The sequence below is a fragment of the Mauremys reevesii genome, linkage group 18, assembly GCF_016161935.1.
Source record: "Mauremys reevesii isolate NIE-2019 linkage group 18, ASM1616193v1, whole genome shotgun sequence".
Lineage (NCBI taxonomy): Eukaryota > Metazoa > Chordata > Testudines > Geoemydidae > Mauremys > Mauremys reevesii.
In genome coordinates, this window is record NC_052640.1 from 16,083,089 (window position 1) to 16,098,293 (window position 15,205).

Consider the following 15,205-nt stretch of genomic DNA (forward strand, 5'->3'; position numbering starts at 1 on the left):
CTCTCTTTGCTGTTTTTTTGTATATATTAAATGGAACAAAGGAAAGCGGTTTATCCATGACACTTTAGAAATGAAAAAAGGCTGACTGGTATTCAGTGCTATGAAGACAACCCTGATGTTTCTGTCTGTATGGGAAACCAGGGTTCTTGAGCTGCTTTGGGAGCTCCTGCTCTGCTGGCTTAATGGAATCTACATGTGTCTGAATGTTTTCGAAGCCCATCACCAACCTGCCTCTAATCTAAACTGCTCCATGTTAGATGAACTCTGAACATTTCTCACCTGTTGGAGCAAACTGGGGTGACACAGATAACAAGAATTTTAGATTGGGATGAAATTTTGCACAGCATCTACCATTGCTGTCAACCAGAGGAGCCTTTGTGATGTTTATTTTAAAATTACTAAGAATGAAGCTACATAGTTCTGCTCAGTTCTCTGGCCCCTAAAATGCGAAGCCAAAGGCAGTTGTCCCATAGCTCTAGTGTCTAGCTCAAACTCTGACATTTCTTGATAGTAAGAGAAAAGCTGAAGTTACAACATCACTCTGGGAGATACCTCTTTCTGATTTTTAGATTACAGTTGATGTTAGTTAACAGGTTGGTAACAAGGGTTACCAGTTGGCCAATATTTGACCAGCTTGGCCAGTTTTTTTTATGGATGTGCCTTTTGCCAGATAAACAACTTAACCTGCCAGTTTTTTTTTTTAACATGGGTCTAAAGATTTGCATTATTATCACAATGCACTGGGATATCTAATGTTAGACGTTTCTGTGTCCAGTTAAAGATGCTGCAGTGTTCCCACTTTCACTGTTTAAGCAATAACAGATCAAAACTATTGAAAATACAGTAGCTGTCTGCCCACCAGCATGTGTATGGGAAAGGGTTTGAGTCACAGGAGAGTGAAGAGATGTGCAATGTTATCAATCTTACCTATATATGTTATCTCTCTAGGTAATCTAAGTGGCTATTGAAGGGGGGGGAGTTGCATTTCAAAGGCCATAACCCTATTGCTAACACTGGAAGCATTTTCTAGAATTGAGGCTGAGATGTGTGAGAAACTGTAGGGGTAAGCAAGCTTGCTGTGTGAAAATGCATGCTCTGAAAATGCAAAATATTTAAGTGTGACCCTAATTTCTCATTATCTGTTTGGTAGCTGGCTCCAGAGGCTGTCGGTGGCTGTCCCTATTTTCCATGATCACGCCCTAATTTGGGGCCTGGTGCCCTGCCGTGCAGTTAGCAGTTCATCCCTAATTACCATTGTTCAGGCCACTGGCTGCTAGAGTGGTGGATTTATTTCTTGTACGGGTTGTTTGCTGCAGGAAGCTATTATGAAAGAGGAAAAATATCCTCAACCTATTGGCTAGTCACTGAGAGCAATACCGGTGATTTAGCACTGGAGGCAGGGCTTAGCTGGCTGACTCAAACCCCATTGATTGCTAACATCTGAAGGGCAGGGTCAGAATGCCAGTTAAGTGTTGTCCCTTTTCCCTGTTGTGGGTCAGCAGGTGATAAAGTGGTCACACTAGTTAAGGTAGGTTTCCAAGGAAAGAGCCTTAATGTGCTTTTGAGGTGTATTAATGTATATTTCTCTCGCTGTTCCTTGCAAGGTGCAGGAAGAGGGACCAGAGCCTAGTCCTGAGAGGTATGGGAGGATACTTTTCCTTTTCAGTAACTGTGCTTTCACCAAAGCAACTGAGATGTTTTGTTAAACGGCAGGTGTATAAATTAGCTTGTTTACATTAAGAATATCAAAATCATGCAATATCTGGATGGAAAGTCTTTTTTTTTTCTGAGCAGGAAAAATATGAACTATAGCACAGCTAATACTCTTTGCTGAAATAAAGTACCACAAAGAATGCAAAATTATTGTTTTACATGCATGCGTGTGTATTATGGGAGTGCCTCATAGCAACTCCCGTTTGTGTGTAAAATGGTAAAAAAATAATGTGAGGACTCTAGTTAATTGCAAATCCCAGTTTTCCTGTGTTGGGAGTCTAAGAGGGGAGGAGACTGATTAAAAATGGATGAATTTCCTTTTGTACTACTGCGTGGGTGCTGGCTAGTCTATTTTCACGGTCCAAAGTGAGCGACCTGCAAACAAGTAGGAGGATTTTTCTACTCAAGTTTATAAAATGGTGAGACCCCTCTTTTTTCATAAAGAAACCCGCTTAGCTGCTCTTCAGGTTCAGGGGTGTTCTTTGGAGAAGTTACTTTGAGGCTGAGACCCCGTTAACTTTAACAATCTCCCTCCTGTCTGGAAACAACTTGTATTTATTCTTCTTGCAAGTAACCTCTTAAAATAACCGAGAAAAAAATAGAAGGAAAAATAGGGTGTGGGTGGGATTTTTGAATGGGTAACTTCGTGCGGTTACTCCAGTTAGTGTCTAACCATTGCAAAGTGGGGAGGGGGGGGAGAGAGAGAGGGACACTTTAAATTAGGAAAATGTGACCGTTAAATAAAAACACTGGCGAGGGCCGCTTGCAGGCAGGCGCAGCACCTGAAACTACTTGTAACTGTTTTATGAAAAACTGATTAGATTAAAGATTTCAAACTGCCACGATCCCTCTCTAGTAAGAGAGGGAAGCCGGCTTTTTCTGTAAGGTTGTGGCGCTCGGAAGAACAGCATGCAGGATCCCAGCAGTACAAACGCAAGCCCCCCCCATGGTGTTTTACGCTGGCTCCAGTCTGTGTCTCACTCTCTCAGGCTGCTGCTTGCTGGGTGTGGCTAGTGCTGCTTTATTGGAGATTCCAGCTGTGACTGTCTGTCAGTTTCCGCCCCCAAAGAGGACTGAGGTCCCAGAGACTGGGAGCTGCGGTAGGAAGAGTAGGAGCAGCAGCACGCGGAGATCAGGTTTGCTTTCTCCAGGGGATTGGGAGAGAAATCAACCATCCGAAGAAGCCCCTCCTCTCCTACTATCACCAGTTTTTCTTCAGAGCAACTTTGATTGTGGGTTCTCTTCTCTGGATCGGCTGTGTGTGTAGATTGAGAGTTTCTCGGCAGCCTCACTGCAATCGATCAGATTACAAAAGGCGTGTGTATGCGTGGGGGGGTCATTCAGAAAAGAGGCTCGGAAGGCAAGTGAACAGGGCTGTCAAACCAAAGATCTGGATCCACAAAGAGCCTGCCATAATCCGGATCTTTGCCTAGTAGGGACTGTAAAACTGCCACCTTTCATGAATGCCCGCAGAACTCAAACAGGTTAGTGCAAAACTTGCATTGCTTTCCTCTTCCTCCCACAGGTCCTCTAAAAATCTTCTGTATTTATGCATGTATGTTTGTTTGGCTTGTTAGAGTGTCTGTCTGGTAGAGAGGGGAGGAGGTTTGGGGTTTATCTTTTTAAATCAGAGGGTTAGAGCAGAAATCCAAGCTGCTTTTCTAACGGGCTATTGAAGAGAGATTTTGCTTTTGTCTCTTGTGTTAACTGTTGAACCTCCCCCAAAAGCAAGCTATTGTTTACTTTTGACCTTCAACAAGGTTCAGTAAATCCAGGGCACTCTTTGGTGCTGAATAGCTAGAAACAGTGTTCTTTATTTACCCCCCCAAGTCCCCCCCCCAAAAAAACCCCCAAACAAACAAAAACAAACCTCTGCCATTGTTAAAGGTTTGTTCTCCACTCTGCATTCCTTTGCTTTCTCTTTTGTTTTAACACAACCTTCTGGTACATTCAGTATCAAAAATAAAGAGTGAAGTTGGTTTAAACAAATCCCTCTGGCCCATAATGTTAGAAAATGTTGTGGAACTATTGTGGAAAAACTCAAACATTCTACCTTACCTTGGAGTGTCATGGGGCATTGCAGGGCAAAGCATTTGCAAATTAAATAAAGATCATGTAGACTTCTGCTTTTCTGGAATAAGAAGAGCAAAAACCTGCAGATGACACTCATGTGCGTTAATATGGGCTAGCATGTTCCAAGTGGTGGTGATTCAGCTTGCTTTGATTATCTCAGCTGGAAGTTGTCCATGCATCTTAGTAACACCGTTGAATTGGATTTCTCAAAGCAACCAGGGTATAAAAAAGTCACTCTTTTTCCTGTGCTTTGTGGGAATCCTTGAATAATTAGTGATATACAGATGGTTCTTGCAGCCATTGACCTTTCTGCTAGAGATGGTAGGATTCCTATCATGTTTAGGTGCTTCCTTGTCTGTATTTCTTGTGTTCTACACCACCTGTGGACTTTTCAGAGAGGAAAGCATGGTGGTTTACCTTTTTATACTGCTTGACCTGAAACTATTGTGGCTGTCGAATTACATGTGATTGGTTGTTGATGTACGCAAAGTTAGCAACAGAAACCTGTCTCCTTGGATATTTTTCCACTGGGAGGAAAAAGCTGGAGGTCAGGAGCAGAATGCTAACTACCAAAAAGACACACATGAGATGAACAGACTTGTGTGCTCCTGGATGGGCAGTGCGGGAGACAGAACACAGAAGGGAATGGAATATTAGCCTTAAGTGCATCAGTAGAATATTTCAGTTAATTTCTCCATGTAAATCTGTTTTCAGTATCAGAATAAGATAGTATTATGGCCTCTATTTTAGGCGAGCCTGTGCATGTTTAGGATAGATACGTTTTATTTCCCCTGCCCTTCTTTTTGGACGGAACGTGGATGCTGGGTTGATTGAGGTCACTTTGCAGTGTAACTTGCAGGTGATACTGTAGTTGGGTATTAGAGGGCTCGTTATTTTAAGAATGGTGGTGGTTCCTGAACTGCTTGTTGTCAAAGTAACTTATTGTGCAGTTGCAGAGAATATAGAAATTGAGATTATTAAAGGAAAACAAATCTTAAATTAAAACTAGATTCAGAGATAAAAGGCCAATCTACAAAACAAATACAGGCAAAAAATTGAGATTAGACCAAAGAAGAAGATAAAATAATTAGAGGGTGGGGTGGGGGGGGAGTCAAAATAGGCATATGCCAAGTGGCAAGAATAGACAGGCCTTTTATATGTAAAAACATACTGCAGTCACATGAGGTATCTTGACTATACAGAGGATACAGCTCGGAAAGGGCACCAACTCTAAACTAGGGTCCAGGCTCTAATCTTGTATATCCCGGAGTTACGCCTGGTATACGCTGGCGTAACTAAGCTCAGATCTGGGTCCTAATTGCTTTAAGTGAACTAATAGTTTTTGGTTTATTTTAAAAGTACATGGTTACACTTGGCTTGCATTTTCACTGGCCGAATAGCAATTCAAATTTTTCAGACAAATGTTTGCCCAGTAATATGACTAAAACTTTAACAACACAACAGCTGAAACCCTGCCAAAAACCCATGGATCTCAAATCCATTGTTAGAGACCAGCACTACCCTTCAACCATCCTCTCACCTCTATGAAGTGCTGTCAGCTGTCTACAAATTTGGGGTGACAGCAGCCTTATCCACAGGGAAACAATGTCAGATGAAATGTATATGGGAGGGGGTCCTTTTTCAATGTTGAATGTAGAAAGAAGACCTCCAGAACTTCCTAGTAATATGGCATGCTTGCCAGCATTGGTTTTTCAGCTCTTACGGTTGTCCATGGGCTCACCCACCCCTCACTGTTTCCTGTTGAGTTGGCCAGGGTCAGATCCCCTGTTTTAAGTCCTCATCAAAGTTTGCATCTTGGAATTAACCCTGTAAAGTGCTTTAAAGTAATATGGAGTCTGAAATTGATAAAGTTTAGATCTAGTTTTCAAAGCTCCAAGGCTTTGTGAGTGTTTGAGTGAAGAGTTTCTTTGGCCATTGCAGTGATATGCTATTCAGGCTCAGATTTGAAATCTTGGTATGGGATGTTGCTTCAGGCCTATCACTGGCTCCAAACACTGGATCAGACCCTAACTTCAGGCCAAATATAAAAATTCACAATTCCCTGTGGCTGCAATTGTTTTACTGTCTGCTGTATTCATCCTCAGTAGAGGAGGAGGTGGTAGCGGAGGGAGAGAGAATCATAGGGCAAGGTTACATTACTGCACTACATTGGCACAGCTGCACCCCTGTAGCGCGTCTGGTCAAGATGTGCTATGATGTAACTTACTTCGTTCAGGGGTGTGTCTCTTTTTTACACCCCTGAGCTCCATAAGTTACATTGACTTCAGTGGTAGTGTAGACCAGCCCATAGTTTCTTTTGCCACAATCCCATTCGGGCCTCTTCTTTCTGCCTCAGCAAATAGACATTCTGCTGATGCTCTTATCACAGGCATCAATCACATCAGACTGTCCAATTTCAGAAGCCAGTGACTCTGATAGAATTCATGAGAAGGCAGAATTTTATTTTCTTCTTCTGAGTAAACCTAACGCCCCTTTGTTGGGTAACAGCCTGAAGTAGATTGAGTTTTTAGACATTTATTTCACTAGCCTTTTTCCTTCCGACTTACCAGCGCTGCTCGTACGCTGATTGAGCTCCACAGTTGGTGGTATTGGTGTGCGAGCTACTGTAGCTAGGCCATTGACATTCACCAGCACTTCAATTGCCATGTAACTTAAACCTGCTCTGAGCAGGGTTGGATGATGTAGCGGTTACAATGCTGGTGGCCTGTTGGCATAGCGCTGTTGGCTATGGATCTGGACAAATAGTGGGAAGTTTTGAAAGAAAATGTTACCGGAAACACAGTCTGAGTTAGGTGCTTTTTGTTTTTAAACTCATTGTAAACATCTTTCTGACTAAATTGCTTTCTGGCTTGATTTGGCCAGTGTGGACAAAGCTAGAAAGGGGGTTGAATTTCTAGCATAGATCCTTATCTAGGCTAGCATGCACATTTAACCATGGTTTGCTTTTCTCTACATTGAACACTCCCACGTAAATGGGTTTAACATCCCAGAGTAGATGGTGCCTAAAAAAACAATTTCAATATCTATTAAAGCCAAATCTTGAGGTCCTTAATTACACAGGACTTGCTGAGGTTAGTTTTTATTCAGGTAAAACCTTAGGATTTGGACTGTAGTGAATGCTGGATCTGCTGTTAGCAGTGATTGTTGTCATTAAATAGTGTTAACATAGCTGGAGAAAGGGATAGGAATATGCCAACAAGGTCCTGTAAAAAGCTCCTAGGCACTATGGTAATACAAATAAGTGTGCATGGGTACTGAAGAAGGAGGTGCTTTTATAAATAAGATTTGTTGTTTTTAAAGAGTTTTCTATGAAGTATTGTATCCTGGACAGTTGATAACTTTTGGGATAGCAAAGTCCATAATGCCTAACACGTATGAAGCGGGATTAATGTAGGTATAGGTAACAGCAATAAGTTGGTGGTAGCAACTTTGCAGTAAAGATAGACGGTAACTTCCAATTATAGCCTTACTTTTTAATACCCCTACTCTTCTTTTTTTCCCCTAAAAGAAACCACCCTGAAACTTTGCAGAGACCATTTATTTCATAGTAAAGTTTTCCCAGAATTTTGATTATAAATAAGAAAATAAGTTTCAGGACATAGCTATTTTTAAAATTTTCCCCTCCTTTTCTTTCTCTGGAGTGTTCCTAAGTCTTTTTGGTGCATCAGATTTTCAAAAGGGTGTGACCTAGAAACTCCAAGTGTATGTTTGGTTTGGTTAGCTCTTCCGAAGAACAGTGCACTGAAGAAGGCGTTAAAGAGTTTAAATGTTGCTTTTTATATGTTTGAAAATGGCTATTCTTTCCTATCTCCCGCCTGACTTATTCAGTCCAAGAAATCTTAACTTTGCCCTCATAATAACTTGTTTTGACCTTTGCATTTTTTTTTCCCAAGTATTATGGGGCAAAGTTAAAGTTGCACAAGTGGGATGATGGTGATTTAAATACATAGCTGTGGGAACTGGTTGTGTCCTTTAACTGTTCATCCCCAGACTTTTCAACCTGTAGATTTTGGAAAACTTTGAGGGGACAAGAAGAGTTCATTGAAAAACACTTTCAACCTTAATTCGTTAACACAATATTTTGAGTGTGTGTAGGAAAGGTCTATACAGGAAGCACTTTACCCACCAATGAAACGCTGCTGCCTCTGATATGGAATGTGGCAGCTATTTAACCGAGTACAGGGCCTTGAGAATGTTTGATGGGACTAGCAGCAATGAAGCCAAATGCCTAATAAGCCTGGGGGAAAGGGAGAGCTCATGAACCCAGAAATGCTGGGTGCCTTCTGGTTACCTCTGAAACAGGTAAAAGAGGGGTTTTCTTCACCTTCCACTGGCTGCCTGGCAGGGAATAGCGGTGCTGATTGGCCCTTATGCTTCCTCCTTCCCAATTTAAAGTTTTCCTGGGGGTCCTTTTGACTTGCCCCACAGCTGTTCCCTCCCTCCCTCTCGTACTGGTAGTATCTTGAGCTGTGGGTTTGACTGATCACCTGTTTTGGGATCAGGAAGGGATTTTTTTTCTTTGCGCCAAACTGGTAGAGGTCTGGTGGGTTGTGGGGGCACAGTTAGACAAAGGAGTAGGAATAGGAAGTCTAACATCAGGAGATACTACTAGCTAAATATTCCTATATTAACTTTAGGCGGGTGTCAGGCACAGATAAATGCTAACAGGGCTAGGTCCCAAGGGTGAAGAAGACCTGGGGTTTCACTGGTGCACCTTGTTCCTGTAATGACAAGGGGAGTCTTGAAGCTTACGCAGACCTAGATCCTCCTTGGTATCCACTTCTCTCCTGGTGGGAGGGAAGGTGAGGGGGTTCAGAAGTAAGCTGAGCTTAGTCCCAGGGGTAGACCAAAGGGGCTCTGTCCTGAGGTATTGGTTATGTGGTGGGAGTTCTGTCATCTCATCCTGGACCCAGTTAAATGCCTGATCTGGGAAGGGGTGAGCATATGTGTCCCTTCCCATTGTTAAGTTATAAAGTTATGACCTGCCACTCAGATCCATCCCTGTGTCAATCTGTCATTTGTCTGTGTCATGACCAGTGCCACCAATGGCACTTGAAACAGTTACCACAGTGTAACTGGTCAGCACTTGAAGGCAACCCTCTACTCTTAAGAATCCCCGGGAATCTTTCATGTCTACTGGTGGTCAAGATGTGACCATTGTAATCTTTGGTGCAACTGCAGTTAGTGGAGTTATGACAGTCCACATTTTCACTACCATCAGCAGATAGAATCCGAGCGAGCCTGCTGCATTATATTCCATAACTTAAAAACCCCCACCACCCTAATTCCCAAAACTTTACTGCTGATTACGATGCACAGCATGAATCAGAAAACAACTTGATTTTGGTTACCAGAGCATGAAGTACAAAGTTATGAGGAGGGGAAAAAATATCATGTTTCTCTTTGGTATTCTAAGAAAACAAGCTTGGGAAGCCATTGAGGAACCAGAAACATTGCATACAATGTTTTTAATGTCACTTTTATGTCCCTAACTCTACTTGAAAAGAGTAAGAATCTCAGAAGTTTTAAATTATCTATAGCTTATGCCCATAAGAAACTCAGTTTGAGTCTATTTTCTTTAAAATAAATAAATAACCCTTAGATTTCAAATATCTCAGGGAGGAGTAAAATTCCCTCAAACGTTCTATTTTAAAAACAGGAAGGGGTGGGAAAGGAGGTGGAAGAACCCGAGTCTTTTGTAAACAATTTTGTGGTTCCAGCTGCCAAAACAGTATCCACAAAATGCTCTTAAGCCAAGTGTCTTTGGACACAAGAAAGCTTAAAGAGCAGTAATTTTAGAAACACACCCACACATTTAAGTATATAATTTTTATTATATACACATTCGAGCCACTGTGGATGCAAGTCTTTCTGTAGCTATCTTTGTTGTACATGGCAGATGATGATGATTTTATCAATGTTTCTTTTTCTGGAAAGTCTTTGGACTGGAGCCAGACTCAGGAAATTTTATACAATATTTGTCATGCCTCTGGTATAGACAGCAAAGCAGAAAGATTATATTTTATGTGGGTCTTAAATTTTGTGTTGGCATTATTTAGCTAGAGTTTTAAAAAAGTCACATTTGCTACTGGAAAAAAATGAAAAGAAGAATCTCATCTCATGCAATATCATTCCCATCCACCCCCAAGAAAAAAAAATTGGCTGCTGAGCCTCAGTTTAAAAAAAAAAAAAAAAAAAAAAGAGAGAGGAGGAGGGGGCATGGGGAGAAAACCATACTAGAGATCAAACGCAAGTTATGCCAGATTTAAAGCGACTTGGACCCAGATTTTTCCTATCTTGGCACCAAACTAAGTAGCAGGATTTCCAAAAGTGCTCAGCACTCTTTTGAAAAATCTGATTAAGTATCACATTGGGAGCGTATAGCGCTCTTCTGAAAATCTGGCCTTTATTTAGTTGCCTATGTGGCAGAAGAGCTCTTCCTTTAAAACAAACAAAAAACCCTTCAGTTCCTGCAGATTAAACCCTTCATAATGTCTTCAGGCAGGAATTTATGTAAATATAGAATTCCCTCTACCACGTTAATGTTTTTACCAAGCTGATTGAAAAAAACATTAAGTAAAAAAAAATGTGAAAATTAAAAGCACTAAACCATGGATACTGTACAATATGAAGGTCATTTCTGATACCTAATAAACAGAATTAGAATTCCCTTGCTCCTTTTACTCTTTCAGTAAAAAAAAAAGTCGTCATTTTTCTTCATATTTCCTATCTGTCATTCAAAGAAGGCCTTTTTGCTAGTTCCTGTTGTAAAAAGTGATCGATGGCTGGTGTTTTTGATGTAATTACAAATGTTTCTCCCCTCCAGAAATAACCTGATAAAAAGCATATTGTACCTCAGAAGCAGGCTTACTACCCTTAAAAGCTGCCAGCTGTGTGCTGTAATACACAGCACTGGAACTGCTGTGCCACTAGCTGGTGTCAGGACTGTCAGTGACTGATGAAAAGTTGAACAGTAAAGAGCAGAGAAATGGGATGCGATAGGATCACATAATAAAATACAAGATAAATGTGTAGCCTTGACCAAGATGCAGTTTAGCCCCTGGAAATACAACAGAATTTGGGGAGGGGGAGGGGACAAACAACCCAGATAAGATGAAACTGCGAAGGACAAATATAAAATGCAGTTGTGTTCCTCTTAATGCATACATTTACCAATATTAATGTGAACTTTTACAAGATTGTAAATAATATCTTCTCAGTCCATTCTCTTACCAACTTGTTCACAGAAAATATTTTATTGTACTTTTGTGGATATTTGAATGGCCACCACCAAGTAGTAATTCTATTCTGGTTCTTACATGGTTGCATCATCGTGATCTCCAAATGTCTTCAGAAGTGCTTTAAATAACAAGACTGGGTCTTTCTTACAGATGCCAATCTACTTTATTAAATATACACGAAGTTACCTAGTCAGTGCTAGACAGCAGGGAAAGGCTTCTAACGCAAGACAGCTTTATATGTGTGATCTCTTCTGAAATGCATCCCGGAAGCTCTTAATGTGCTTAGCTTCATAGTCAATATGCTGTTGTTAATAGATGACAGCACATAAACCGATTTAATTTAAAAAAAAAAAGTGTCAACTTCCTCACACAATTTGGGGGGTCCAGGGGAAGAGAGATGACCATCTCCAAAAGTTCACTAGAATTTCTGACCATTGGCTCCACTTCAGACTCCTCCTGCAAAGACTTGTACAGCATGTGAACCAAGCAAAAGTCTTTTGAAGCTATCATGGAGGGAATTTAGGCTTAAGAGCACAGTGTCTTGACTTACAGTCATATTGACTGCATTTACAAGTTTTGGAAGGAACATTTTAAATACTGCCATTATGCCACCTATTAATGTAGGGAAGATACATTTTTCTGCTGATTAGGTACAGTATATTATCTAATAACTAATTTCTGGAGGTGCTTACATCTACAGTTCATATTCTTTTCCCAAATACAAAAACATGAAAAGCAGTGAATGAGCAAACTGAAGCACCCAATAGAGCGGAATATCTCACCCATGAAGTCCAATCATCTCTCTTTCACGAGCGTTCAGGGCTCATGCAGCGCTCATGAGATATGAAGCCCCTTTCTTCTCAAATACTGATTTATGACTGCATTTTATAAGAACTGGCAGCAATAAAAGAAAAAGGTGATAAGGAAGTACCGGGTAAAGAATTTCTTTGGCTGCATTCCAGCAATTTCAAATATTATCAACTCAACAGAAACAGCTACTCTATGATAACACACCAACCAATCAACACTAAAGTGAACTGATAAAGCTGAATTGTTTTTGAAATTATAATGTACAAAATACAATTCCATTTTATTGCAGTGAAATACAATTCACTAATGTTATCAAAAATCAACTGTAAAATACTGGGGTTAATGGGGAAGTTTTAGGTGCCACCTGACGCCAGCTGAGGATCTGAATTAATTTATGGACATCAGAGTAAAATTCTATAATTAGTAGCAATATTGCCATATTTTATTTACAAACAAAAAACCCCAGAAATACTACTTACAGCCGCTATATCCTTATACAGCGTTTAGTACTGTGGTGCAATACTTAAAATCCTAGAAAAGGAGGAAGAAATAGTATGTATTACTGTTGCCCTTATTAAAAATATCATGTACATAAGCTGCATATTAATATATAATCTATAAAAGAAGCTGGGCTTGGAAGAAAGGCTGATGAAAACCTCATCTGTGGTTCATAAGAGATTTAGAAATGGGGCAGGGGGGAGAAGATCACCAAAATGGGCATCACTGATGTCCCAAAGAATATGGCAAGTTTTTCACAGGTGCTGAGCACATCTGGAATTCAGGCCAACAATAGAGCGTATTCTAAACCAAGTTACAAAGATAGTGTTCTTCCCCTGATTTAAAGTTTATAGAGCAATGGGAGAATGGCTCTGTTAGCAAGAAGCATTAAGACAGACAGCACACTTATGACAAGTCAGTAAAATACTTTAAACACTCAGTGAACTCTGAGTTTGTAAGTAGCTCCATTGACTTCAATGGGACTATTCACGTGCCCTAACTAAGCATGCAGTTCAGTAACTTGTTGAATCAGGGCCTGAGCTAGGTCCGAACAGAAGTCTATGCTGACATCAGTGTTAGTAATATTCATTTTCTTAAATGTGGTGATAGGAGCATTTTCATGTGGGCAAGAAAGGAATGTACAAGTAGAAGCGGAACTGCATTCCTTGGGGACCCTAAACTCCCACTTTAGTTAAGGAAAACAGAACTGAGTATAATGGTTGTTATGGAGGCAACTTCCCTAGAGGATTTTGCAAAATCCTAATAACTTTTCCCTACCCCGGGATGGGGGGGGTGTCAAGGGGTGGAGAGGACTATACAGGACTAAATTTACACAGATGAAGTTCTAACACCCTAAAAAATAAAAGGCCACCATTTCAATTTATGGAATTAGAACATGCTCTGCTAATGGGGAATAAAGGTTCATAAAGGGGATAATTAAAAAAAAATGCAGCCACCTGTATAACCAATTTATAAACAAGTTTGTGCTTCCTTCTGTCTAGATCAAAGATAGAATGTGTTTCACCCTCAGCCATCTATTGTTTAATACATAGAGTAGATGTAACTCAATACAGTGGGAACTATAGCTTTATACCAACTTCCCTTTCAAATTCTTCTCTGCAGCTACTTAAAAACATTTAACATGCTGTCAGTAGCCTTTACTAAGCTCTTTAACTGCATAACTCCATTTCATTCAAGTCTGTAAAGCTCTCATCTTTGTCTGTACTTACGGTTTACTTCTTTAAGTGCATCAGAAAACAAGCCAGCTAAGGCCCAGGTATTGATGTGCCTGAAAGTGACAACTGTAAATTCCCTTGGCAATCACATCCTCAAGAAAAAATTTAAATGGCTAAAGATGCAAAATTTACTAATTTCTATAAAAGTTTACGTTTTGAATACCAGAATAATCCTGAGCATGCATGGGAACTTCATTTGCATCTCAGGGCTCTGCCGTACATAAACAAACTGAGCTGTCCTATCTCACACCAGACCCCTAATGAATTACAAACTTGTTTCCCATTTGGAGGGTCATTTATATGATCGTATATAACAGAGATCAGAATTGGGCCTATGTATCCAGAATAATCCCATGCAGTGACCTTGGTTCTGGGTTTTCACGTAAGTATGTCTAATTCCTCAAGTATATGTATACAGCGCACGCTTTGCCATTTAAAAAAAAAAAAGGCTCTGACATTCCTGTTTAACTTCAGGCTTTTGGGTGATTTCTGAGGTCTTCTGGAATGCCTCCAACATCTCAGGGCTGTCAGAAGCCACAGCTGCAATAACCATGAAAGTTATACTGAATAAAATTAGAGGGGAAAATGGAGTGATTTGGAAGCAGGCTGCAAAGAGGACAGTTCTGGAGCCCAAATATTCTCCAGGTTCGCTTTTTTTCCCACTGCCCGAGAGAAAGAAGGGAAGGATAAATATGTAGGGTTGAGCAAAAGTAAAATCTCAGACTTTTCAATTTCCCGTTGTAGGCAAGTGTGGAGTAGTCATTTTCAAATGAGCAGAAAATTATCAGTGGAAGTAATGAACAATTGCCGTAGTCTGGTGTTAGGAGAGCATTGTGCTGCTGGAGGTACCTGTTTTGAATGAGGTCTTGACCATTGCACTAAGCTGATATGGCGCGTGTGCACACACACCTGTACATTGTGTGCGGTACAGTGCAAGCTGGTGAAGGCTGACTGTTGCTGGGCAAAGTATGTTAACCATTGACATGTTCTAGTCCCAGTTAAACCAACTCTCTCTGTATGGTTTAAATTCTAGCAGCAACCATACAAAATGTTGGGTTAGTGTGAGAAATTCACTTCAGTTGTTTAAGAGGAGCCTCCTACAATGCTCCTTTCTTTATTCTGACCATATCAATGTGTCTATCTTTTAAGAGCATTTGTTCTCAGGTTTGTTTATATTGGCAGCTACTGATGTTTCAGTGAGTTAACCTAAAGATATTGTGTACTGTTCTGGGCCACATTCAGCTGAGAGAGAGACGTGCAACTTTATTGAAATAAAAAAGCTTCAGACCAAGCACATGCTGTTGATAACAATTGTTCGATTTGATCAGTATGGTTCTCTAAGTTTTTCTTAATGGGTAAATAACTCTTCTAAAATGTACCATAATGTGTATTTCTGGGACACAGAAGTCCATAATGGGCAATTTTCATCTACAGAGGAAGGATGATCTTGTGGTTCAGAGATTCTTAGATCAAGACCAGAAGGGACATTTTGATCATCTGATCTGACATCCTGAATAACACAGGCCATAGGATTTCACCAGGTGGTTCCTGCATCAAGCTCAGAATGTCTGGTTGAGCTGGAATGTATCTTTTAGAAAGACATGTAATCAAACT

At 40.5% G+C, this 15,205-nt stretch overlaps 1 protein-coding gene across 7 annotated transcripts in view; it reads left to right on the forward strand.

Annotated features, from left to right (window-relative positions):
• ARVCF (ARVCF delta catenin family member) overlaps positions 1-15,205 on the forward strand; it is a 429,897-nt gene that overhangs the window by 222,048 nt on the left and 192,644 nt on the right. The window contains exons 1-2 of one of the 7 annotated variants that reach the window (XM_039504867.1): positions 1,558-1,639; positions 2,703-2,849. The exons of 2 other annotated variants lie outside the window; for them this stretch is intronic. Coding sequence is in view for 2 of the 5 variants with exons in the window: in XM_039504860.1 (XP_039360794.1) it covers positions 3,177-3,197 (21 nt within the window). In the remaining 3 variants the exon portion in view is untranslated. 4 more of the 7 variants (XM_039504868.1, XM_039504864.1, XM_039504861.1 and 1 more) reach the window with 4 other exon arrangements.